General features: G+C 40.4%; 2 protein-coding genes across 5 annotated transcripts in view; both read right to left on the reverse strand.

The window, feature by feature from the left end:
• NUDT17 (nudix (nucleoside diphosphate linked moiety X)-type motif 17) overlaps nt 1–902 on the reverse strand; it is a 4,178-nt gene extending 3,276 nt beyond the window's left edge. For all 3 annotated transcript variants that reach the window (XR_550995.1, XM_008579394.1, XM_008579393.1), the window contains exons 1-2: nt 564–902; nt 168–351 (exon numbers count right to left, since the gene is read on the reverse strand). Coding sequence is in view for 2 of the 3 variants with exons in the window: in XM_008579394.1 (XP_008577616.1) it covers nt 168–351; nt 564–755 (376 nt within the window). In the remaining variant the exon portion in view is untranslated. The remainder of the gene's footprint in view (nt 1–167; nt 352–563) is intronic.
• A 1,394-nt stretch (nt 903–2,296) lies between these two features.
• The window catches only part of POLR3C (polymerase (RNA) III (DNA directed) polypeptide C (62kD)), a 15,313-nt gene continuing 6,496 nt past the window's right edge, over nt 2,297–11,113 (reverse strand). For both annotated transcript variants that reach the window (XM_008579400.1, XM_008579399.1), the window contains exons 6-15: nt 10,076–10,180; nt 9,859–9,951; nt 7,536–7,616; nt 7,136–7,187; nt 6,680–6,740; nt 6,082–6,232; nt 5,217–5,318; nt 5,035–5,084; nt 4,467–4,616; nt 2,297–2,750 (exon numbers count right to left, since the gene is read on the reverse strand). In XM_008579400.1, the coding sequence (XP_008577622.1) occupies nt 2,669–2,750; nt 4,467–4,616; nt 5,035–5,084; nt 5,217–5,318; nt 6,082–6,232; nt 6,680–6,740; nt 7,136–7,187; nt 7,536–7,616; nt 9,859–9,951; nt 10,076–10,180 (927 nt within the window). In that variant the 3' untranslated portion in view covers nt 2,297–2,668. The remainder of the gene's footprint in view (nt 2,751–4,466; nt 4,617–5,034; nt 5,085–5,216; nt 5,319–6,081; nt 6,233–6,679; nt 6,741–7,135; nt 7,188–7,535; nt 7,617–9,858; nt 9,952–10,075; nt 10,181–11,113) is intronic.

Consider the following 11,113-nt stretch of genomic DNA (forward strand, 5'->3'; position numbering starts at 1 on the left):
CCCCCCCCCCCCCCCGTGGACACAGATGCAGCTGCAGTGCCTTGTGACTGTGGATATGCCACATTTCTGGACCCACTTCTGTACCTTTCTGAGACTGGGAATAGCAGTGTGGGGGGAAATGGCAAGTTTCTTTCCTGGACTTAGCGACTCATACCTAGAGCGCTCACCTGGGGGTACCCAGAGGTTAGGCGAAACGCTGAGGGTGCGTGTCCTTCGGGTCAACAAGACAGTCTGGTCGCTGGACTGCAGGATGATGGCCACACCCAGATCCACACCTCGATTGGTCGGCAGCTCGGACCCAGGGGCCCTGGGCTGCTGGTCCAGGGCCGCAAAAGGGCAGAAAGGGGGTCTCTGGCGGAAGGGAGCCGCCTGGGTTAAGGCTTCAGAAGCAGGACAGGAGTGGGTGGGAGGGCCTTTCAAAAATGGGGCGACACCGCGCGGGGAGGGGGCGTCAGGGCGATTGGCTGGGCCCCCTAGCTTTTCGCCGCCAGTTCCCACCCGTTCCCAGTCCCTGTCTTCCTTCAGCCCTTCACTTCCCCCCGCTGGGTCCCCCTTCTCCCGACCTGGAGCGGAAGCCTAGCCGAGGCGCCTGGAAATGGCCTGTCGGAGAGGACGAGCCGTCCTCGCTGCAAGCTGCAGTGCGTGGGCCACGGCCCGAGCCCTGGCCCGGCGCCCAGGCGGCCACACACACTCTGCGCGAAGCTCACCGACTCCACTCGCCCCGACAGGAGCAGGAGCACCCGCGCCGCGGCCATAACGCGGCTCTGGGGTCGCTACCGCCTACGTGGCGCCCTCTGGTGGCCCAGCGGCGGCTCTCCGCGGAGCGTTCCGCGGGGTCGGAAGGAAGCCAGGTTTTCCGAACGTCCGCAGGAAATTTAGGCATAACACTGGGATACGATCCATGGGTGTGATGTTAATAAACGACAAAGAAGAAGACGTCTAAATTCTCGGATCCTCTTTTCTTCTCTGTTTAGAACAATGAACGCGAGACCGAATGATTTCTGGACTGGCATGTCAGCTCCCACCAGCCCTGGGCTGAGCTAACTATAAGGACCCCTCAACAGCACTATGCCCACCTGCTATCAAATTAGTTAACTACATCTGTCTCCAAGCCAGACACACGAGAAGGATTTTTGACACCACCCTCCCTTTCAAATAGCAGCCAAATGCTGTACGTTCTACCTCCTTAAGCTTTCTCAAATCCGTGTCTGACTTTCGATTTCTCCAGCCTCCTTTGCCCTAGTTCAAGCCTTCATCATATTCTGACTGAAATACAATTGCAAGTCTCCAAGTAGCCTGACATCCACCAATTCATTCCCTACAGTGCTGCCAGAGTAATCTTTCTAAACCGCAAATCTGATCATATGCCCTCCCACTGCTCTCAGATAAGATAAACTCCTTAGCATATGTGGCCAGGACCTACCAGTCCTTGTCCCTGCCTGTCCCTCCAGCCTCAACTCTGGTAAGACCCATGCCCTACTTTCTAGTCATATCCCATTTGTAGTTTCCCCAAGAACCAGGCTGCTCCCCAAACTCTTTTCCCCTTTCACCTGGAAATCCTCATCTTTCAAACTACAGATTAAGTGTCACTTCCTTTGTTGCTCCCTTTCCTGCCTGGCCATTTTTCCTTTGTCTCTGTACATAGTACTTACTCTTCCTCTAAAGCTCCCTAATACTTGTGCTTATTTGTGTCCTCCCGTTAGGCTGTATGCTCAAGGCTTATTCATATTTGTATCTCTAAGCCCTGGCCCCAATACTTGGCACATAACAGGTGCTAGATAAGTGATGGTTGAGTGGCTTGAGGGCAGAGATGATGTCTTATTTATCTTTGAATATTGTGTGTAGTATAGCAGCTGGCAATTAATTGACACTCAAATGTTTAAAGATTTAGAACATTGGTAAGAGGAAACTGAAGAGATTATACAACACCCTAACTGCTTTAAATGAATTAAAGTTGCTGGGACAAATTACATCCATAATACTGAGAGAATTTAGAGTTGCCACTTTTAAGGAACCACGGAGAAGAGAAAGCCAATAATTTATTGTGTGCCTACCATATGCCAGGCATTGTGCTAAGTGTTCTACATACGTAATTTAGGATGTGCTGAAATCCTGGAGCAGGAAATGTGGCTTCTATCCAGATTCTAGTGTGACTGCTTGGGCCAATCTACCTGCTAACTCTGAAAATAGCTCCCCCCACACCCTTTGTGATAGTCTTTCACGTTCCCTAAACAATGTGCGTGTGTGTGTGCGTGTGCGTGTGTGTGTGTGTATTAAAAACTACAGCTCACCAAAATCAAGAACAGGCATTTACTTTTGAAAATGTAATTAACTGCTTAGGAAGAAGTTTCCTACTGCCAGGGATGTTCAAACACAGGCTTGGTTGATTTCTTCATGGGAACTGACGCATCTGATAAATCTAGATGATTTAAGGTTCTTTCCACTGCCAAGATTTGATAAGGGGGAGAATGCAGTGATGGCTCTAAGACAGAATCAGCAAACTAAAAAATATTGAACTCTTTCAGGTATATCCTGGGCAGTAGGGATAGGAGGGAGTTTCAGCACAAGAATCTGCAATTTATCCTACTGCAAAGACCACATCCAGGCACCTCCTTTATTTTCTTTTCCATCCCCACCCAGATCTTTAGAGGAAGATGCTTCTTTTGGGTCACTGTCTCTTCACTGTGCTCTCGATGTATGACTCCAGCAGGAAGATGGTTTCATCCACCTGGATCTCACTAGCATCCAACCTGAGTGAAAAAGTGAAAGCATTTGCTCAGACTAAATGTTCATTAGCATATTTAAGATTAGAGGCTGGAGTGGGTGTGGCTGCGCTTGACAGTCACAGGTGAAAAGCAGGAGAACCAATAGACCATCCTCCCAGTTACTGAGCATCTCTTGTGTGCCAGGCACTGTGGAAAATGCTGAGGATGCAAAAGGTAGAGCTTCTGTCCTGGGGGAAGCTATAGTCTAACTCGCAACCAGGAGAAAGAATAGCACATATAAAGGTACAGGTATAAATACCTATTGTGTTTTAAAATAGTGAAAAGCTTAGAGTAGCTGAAATTTAAAGTCAGTGGTGATTAGGAAGAGAATGGAACTTCCTCAAACTGATAAAAGACATCTAGAAAAAACCCACAGCTAACATCATACTTAATGGTGAAAGACTGAAAACTCTGCCCCTAAGATCAGGAACAAGACAAGGCTCTTGCACTTCTAGTCAACCTTTGACTGGAGGTTCTAGCCAGGGCAATTAGGCAAGAAAAAGAAACAAAAGGCATCCAGATTGAAAAGGAAGAAGTTAAAATCTCTCTATTCTAGATGACAAGATCCTGTATATAGAAAATCTCAAAGAAACACAAAAAATACTAGTAGAACTAATAAATGAATTTAGCAAAGTTACAGGATTTGGTTGTTTTTCTACACTAGCAATGAAGTATCCAAAAATAAGAAAACACTAAACTAGTAAGAAAAAAATACTTAGGAATAAATTTAACAAGAGATGCAAGACTTGTGCACTTGAAAATGACAAAACATCATTGAAAGAAATTTTAAAAAACCCTAAATAAATGGAAAGACCTCCTGTGTCCATGGGTTGGAATATTTAATATTGTTAAGATGGCAGCACTCCCCAAAGCAATGTATAGATTCAATGCAATCTATAGATTCAATCCCTACTAAGGTGAGTAGTGGGGAGTAAAAAGAAATGAAGATGGAGATAGGCTGCTATGTAACTGTGAAAGGCCCCATGTGTCACGCCAAGGAGTCTGGTCTTTATACTGTAAATATAAGGAGTCAATAAATCATTTAAAGTGGGGGAATGATATTATCAATCACTTTAAAGATAATAACTTTGAGTACATTATGAGAGATGGCTTGGAGAGTGAAGTCACTGTGAAGGTCTAAGAAGGAGGTGATGAAGGCCTACACGGGGACCATGATGAAAAGCCAGATTTGAGGGCCGGCCCGGTGGCACACTGGATAGTGCGCCGCTTGGGAAGCGCGGCGGCGCTCCCGCCCGAGGGTTTGGATCCCACGTACAGACTGGTTCCCGCTCACTGGCTGAGCGAGGCGCGGGAGCAACGCCGAGGGTTGCAATCCCGTTGCCGGTCCCCGGTCCGGTACGGGGGCAACACTGAGGGTTGCGATCCGTTGCCAGACACGGAAAAAGACAAAAAGACAAAAAAAAAAAAAAAAAAAAGAAAAGCCAGATTTGAGACACATTACTGAAGTAAAGTTAATAGTACTTGGTGAACAAGAGTGTGTATGGTGACAGAGGAGAAGCTGAGGATGTCTTCAGAATTGCTAGTTTAGTTAAAACAGGTAGATTAATTCTGTTAACTGAGCTGTGGAAGAAGACAGTGAGTTTAGGTTTGCTCATATTAAGTTGGAGGGGTTGCAGGATATTAAGATGGATTTGTCTGCAATGCATTTTGAAATATAGGTCTGAAGTTTATGATGCTTACTTGTTGACATTACGTTTCAGGGTCTCTAGCTGCTGACGTTCAGGGGCTGTGATCATTTCCTCTATTTCTTGTAGCTGTGCCTCCTCTGCACCTGTTGCCTGCATAGATGCGATGATAGCTTCTACCCTCTGAGACTTTTCCAGTAGACGCCTGTGAGACAAACACAACTTTGAGGTGTGTACACTAAACTTTGAGACTCTTTTATCCTTTATCTCAGACACAACTCTCCCTTTTACAATGTTATTGGTCAAAGTGGATAATGTCACCTCTTAAGGACATTTTCTATAAACTTTATTGGAAATAGAACTTCACTCCTGAAACTCTTACTGCCTCTCATATGCCCTAAAAGTTTGCTATGTTTGTACATTTTGCATAAATTTAATCTGCAAAATTATTTCATTGGGAGTATATTAGAAAAGTGTGGACTAATGAATGATTTGTGCCAACCTAAGCTAATGATTGAGTGCAACTAGAGTGGGTTATCGTCTCTATTGGTTTCCATTCGTATAGCATATTTCCCCTTAAGCTTTGACCTTGAAAAATGTAAATAACTGAAAATGCTACTCACTTGTTCTCTTTGGTTTCAAACTGCCTCCTTTCTATCAAGTTGGCTATGCTCTGAGGAAAGAGAAGACAGACAAGAAATGCACATAGTTCTATTTAAGTAGCTCAGGTAAAATGGGTAAAGGGGGCATAACGGTGAGACTTGTGTGTGTGGAGGGAATGGGGAGAAGGTATAGATGGAGTTACCTTGTAGCACCTGTGCAACAACATTCGGGCAGCTGACAGGATGTTCACAGTATATAAATAGAAGGTCCTGGATGGGGCATGGTCTGGTGTTTTGGGAATTTCCTATTTGTCCATAAAAAGAAAAATAAGAGAAATTATACTTGTCTTCAGAACTGGCAAAATAGAGTCCTGTCCCATCCAGAGATACTCAGCCCTCTCTTTCACTTACAGTTTCCTCTTCCCTAGTCATTCAGCACCTGTGTTTATGGCATAAATCAGCCACATGGAGAGTTGTACTACTCTGTTTTTTCCATTCGACTGTCAGCATTCTGAGTGGGGAAGAAAGGGAAGGCAACTAACATTTATTGAGCAACTCTATGTGTCAGGTAGATTGTATTTGATCTTTACAACAAACCGTGTTATTCTTATTACCACCATCCATCACTATTTTATAAATGGGAAGAATGATGGTAGGTAATTTGCTCAATGTAACTGGGTAAGAGGCAGAGCTGTGATCTGACTCCGAAACCCATTCTATCTACTCCTTCATGGAGTCTACTACAAGGCTCTGCCAGAACCCAACAGATGCTGTTGAAAGATTTAATCTATTATAGATTTAAGGCTTGAGGAAAGAAGAGAAATGACAGGGGAAAAAAGTACAGGGTGGCTTTGGGGTGATTTCTTGGTTGTGCCTCTTTTTTAGTAGGTCAGTTAAAGCTCCACATTATTCTTAGTGCTTTAGTGTTTGCCATGTCTTTATTAATCATTTTTTTTCCTGTCTTAGAGCTGGATATAGAGTTTGCTTGGGGGTTCAGGATGTTTGCCTCAAAGTTTCTCTCACCCTAGGCCAGCTTCACTGGTTGGCAATTATTACACCACTGGTTACCTGGAGGGATATGAAATTTTCTGAGAGCATCTTATATAGCATATCCTTTGCCTCCTTTGCAGGAATCATTGCAAAGTCTTCCACCTGCTTCTGCTCCAGGTGTTTCTTTTGCAAAACTAGACGGAATATTCTGGCACAGCGAGATCCAAATCTGGAAAGGAATGAAGAAAGCAAATGACATGCCAACATGGAAGATTAGCCTTAGCTCCTAGTCACAGATGGTGGTTGTCCTATTCCATGTGTGGAGCCAGGACCAGAGAACAGTGATCAGAGAATTCTTCCACAGTTCCACAGTTTGGTGAAGGTACTATTAATCATAAGATAGTCACCAACTGCTGACTCATTTGAGTGTCACAGATGCTGCGTTTGTAACCAAAGGCTTTAGGGAAGCTAGTTAATTTGCACTATTGGGAATTAAGCAGTAGGTTATTTAAGGGTGAAGAACAGTAGTAGATGGAATCCATAGCAGTGCAGTGGAAAAATTGGGTGTGCCAAGGTGTGACTATATTGATTGCTTACAAGATAATCAAATTACCTGTTCAACTAGGGTGTGGATAGGAAATTTCTGACCCTAATCCCAGTGAGTGTGACTCCTTACCTTTCCTGGACAACAGACTCCAGAGTGGCTGTGGCTAGGGATGCTGATGCCTTATGGAGATCTTTATGTAGAGGATTAAGGTCACTCAGTAATGTTTTGGCCTGGTCATCATGATCTTAGTTTTATTCCTAAGTCTCTAATTTATAATTAAAATTTAAATGTTATTTTGTTTTTCACATTGGTTTCATTTATGATATATAAGTATTTCAAAACCTTAATTAATGACAGTGTTTAAGTAAGGGTTTTACTCAACTAAAATTTGGTTAATTAAATGTCTTTTTTACTTTACCATCAATATAGTTCATTGAAAATTCATAGAAAAATTTATGGAAAATTACTTCCAATTTTCTAAGTTAATTTAGTACACTAAACATTACCAAATCTTTCTTTCATAAGTCACCATTCTGCTTCATAGTTCAGGTTGCCTGACTGTAAGGAAATATCTGGTAAGGATACTGATGACATACATTCCTCCACCACTGTCTCCAGACTTTCCAACAAACTCCAGCTGTTTAAAAAAAAGAGAGAGAGTGTTAACTGAATGGAAAGTCCAGTGATTCTGTTTCCAATGGAGCAAATCTGGACAAAAGTCTGCAGCAAGTAGCCCTTCTGTCAGCTGATGGTACAGCAATCGTCTGAGCTGGCTAGGTAGAGAATGATGCTACAGGAGAATGATACTAGATATCACTAGCAGAAACAAATTGAAAACAGCAGAATAAAGAATAAAAAAGGCAAAACAGACTTACTGGATCATCTTAGGTAGAGAATGATGCTACAGGAGAATGATACTAGATATCACTAGCAGAAACAAATTGAAACAGCAGAATAAAGAATAAAAAAGGCAAAACAGACTTACTGGATCATCCGCTAGCAGAGTGAGATACTGATCAAGAACCTGTTTAGAGATGTTATAGCCAACAGGTAGGGATCTGAAGATCTATGGAGCAAAGAGAGACACTGAAAAGTGGTTTGGGAACATAGAATTGCTAACATTACTGAAATAAAGATGTTTTAATTATAAATATCACAAGTATAAAAATGTCCAAAAATATTCACAGGAGCATTGTAAAAGACTGGAAACAATCCAAATGGCCAGTAATAAGGAATTGATTAAAATAAAGCACAGCATGGCCATTAAGTGGAATATGATACAACCATTATAAAGAATGACAAAGATATATAAATAGTGACATGAAAAGAAGTTTTACATATACTGTCCTATAAAAAACAAGTTACAGAACAGTATGGAGAGTATAGTCTCATTGTTTTGGGTTAAAAAAAAATACATATACCCACATATATGTTAGACTATGTATAAAAAAAAAGGTCTGAATAAAGATACATACCAAACTATTAAGGTTCTCTGGGGCTGGGAGTATGCAAAACTATATATATATTTTAAATTGAGGTGTGTCATAGACAATAAGAAACATAGATCTTAAGGGTTCAGTTTGATGTGTTGACAAGTATATATACCCATGTAACTACCAGCCACAAGACATAAAACATTTCCCCCACTCCTGAAAGTTTGGGGAGGTATAACTTTTAACAAATTATACATTTCTATGCTGTTTGAATATAGGTCACGTAATTACAGTTGACACTTGAACAAGTTGGGGGTTAGAGGCACTGGGTCCATGCCTCCCCACAGCCAAACACCCATGTGTAACTTTTGACTACACCAAAATTTAACTACTAATAGCCTACTGTTGACCAGTAGGAGGCATTACTGGTACCATAAATAGTTGATTAGCACATATTTTGTATGTTTTATGTATTATATACTGTATTCTTACAATATGTTTTTAAGAAAATCATAAGGAAGAGAAAACTGTGAGAGATCACTTTTTACTATTGTGCTCAATTTACTGGAGATGAACTGCTCACCCAAAGATGATTAGCAACACAAGGTGTTTTAAACAGGGATATTAGCAACTCACCACACAAAACACTTGAGCTCACTGCAATAGCAACGGGAGGTGGCTAGAAAATTATTACAGTAGTATAGTTATTATTATGTACTACAGTTAATTTTATGCAGTTATGACTTAATACTGCATGCTTCTGTTTGTTTACAGTTCTCTGGACTGCAAATGGCTCCATGTACAGTCTGTAAGTGTTTGTGTGGGTAAGTTTCGATAAATCTTACTTTTTAGTATAGATTTATGTATATTTTATGGTATTAAAGATAAGATAGGCTAGTACCTACACATATTTTATGCACTCACGACATAGCTTTTTCTTATTTTTTTTTTTGATATTTTTAGGCTACACAGTTTGTCTGCAAGTTTTTAACTTGTTGCAAATCTCTAAAACATTTTGCAATATACTTATTGAAAAAATCTGCATATGAATAGACCCCTACAGTTCAAACCCATGTTGTCCATGGGTCAACTGTACTTTTGTTATGAGAAAAAAACTTTTATTTAAATGTTTTGCTTTACAATAAGTTAGAAATTTTAAAAATAAATATAAAAATATAGGGAAAATATTTAATTTAAATAGACATAATTATGAAACTAGTAGAAATATAAATAAAATATATTTGACATTTTAATACTTTAAAAGCAGATANGCCTACACATATTTTATGCACTCACGACATACCTTTTTCTTATTTTTTTTTTGATATTTTTAGGCTACACAGTTTGTCTGCAAGTTTTTAACTTGTTGCAAATCTCTAAAACATTTTGCAATATACTTATTGAAAAAATCTGCATATGAATAGACCCCTACAGTTCAAACCCATGTTGTCCATGGGTCAACTGTACTTTTGTTATGAGAAAAAAACTTTTATTTAAATGTTTTGCTTTACAATAAGTTAGAAATTTTAAAAATAAATATAAAAATATAGGGAAAATATTTAATTTAAATAGACATAATTATGAAACTAGTAGAAATATAAATAAAATATATTTGACATTTTAATACTTTAAAAACAGATACAGCCATATCTGTTTGGATCTGCGGTTGGTTGAATCTGTGGATGTGGAACCTGCAGATAGACAGCTGTGTATTAAAAACAAACTTAAAATATACAAAATTAACATACTGAAAAAAAAAATACAAGGGGTCAAATAATGTCTTAAATGACAAAGCTCTCAGAGTCCAAACAGTGGATTCTTAAAACAATTAGATTTTTGCTTGTCAGAAAGCTAGCACAAGAACATGAAACTTACCTCATTGGAAGACAATGGCTGGGTGAAGGGGGCACTAGAGGGAGTGGTAATCTCACTCATCCGGAGCATGGTCCGCACGATCTCGCTGCTTGTCTAGGTTTGAAAAGTAAACTGGAATTCAGAATTTACTGTGTTGCTCCTGGCTCTGGCTATGTGCTACGTCTGGCCAATAAGTGAATGTCCCTGATGACCTCTGACAGATCCAGTTAGATCTTACCTGGTCCATCCTGTTGGCAACTGCGCTTACAATAGCTTGGTCACGAAAGTGTTGGTGGAATCTGTCAAGGTTGGCCTGCCAATAAATCCCATCATCTGGAATGGGCTGAGGAAAAGAAAAGGATTAGAGAGAAACATTTAGATACAGTTAAGAGTTTTCTGGTGAGGAGTTTGGATTTAACTGTTCACCATTTTTTTCCTGTCCAGTAGCAACGAAATTGGTTGGAAAAGGAATCATTCAATCACGTGGATTAGTGTCTTGACAAATCCCAACTCTGAACAGGCTCTCTAAGTTCATCTACACTCTTCTCTCCGTATTCTAACTCTTCTCCATTATGCTCAAATCTCCCACTTGACCCCTCCCTTCTCACTCAGCAAATGACCTTGCCTCTGATTTCATAGACAAAACAGAAGCTATTAGCCAGAACTCATTTCTTTCTTCCCATTCTTTCTTTTTTAACTTGTATTTTCACTTACTATTATCACAGTGGAAAAATGTTCCTCCTTTTACCTAAGGTTAATGCCCATACTGGTATTCTAGATCTCACCCTCTCATTCATTGTTGGGGATCCAGCTCAATTTCCCCTCCTGTCCTCTACATCTTCAGCCTATCCTTCTTTATTGTCTTCATCAGCCTTTACCTTGTCCAAGTCTCTTATACTCTAGAAGAATTCTCCTTCAACCCTTTGCCTCCCCTCCTCTTTCTTTCTGACACAGCTAAGCTTCTCAAAGAATTGGCTATCCCAGCTGTATCTCCACTAGATTTACTCAACCCATTTCCACCATTATACTGAAATATCAATTGTCACTGACGGAGTCAGTGAAATTTGACAAAAACCTTTGTCCTTGAGGACGTCCTTGTTGCTAAGTTCAAAGAAGACTTTCTAGTTCTGATCTTATTTGACCTTTTAAAGGCATATAACATGACTAGACAATTTTTCCTCCTTAAAACTTTATGTGGCTCCTTGGATTTTATGATAGCACTTTTTTCTTGTTGCTACTACTACTACCTTTTTTTTTTTTTTTTTTTTTTTGGGGG

The sequence above is a fragment of the Galeopterus variegatus genome, unplaced genomic scaffold (assembly GCF_000696425.1).
Source record: "Galeopterus variegatus unplaced genomic scaffold, G_variegatus-3.0.2 Scaffold1873, whole genome shotgun sequence".
In the NCBI taxonomy this organism is placed as follows: Eukaryota; Metazoa; Chordata; class Mammalia; order Dermoptera; family Cynocephalidae; genus Galeopterus; species Galeopterus variegatus.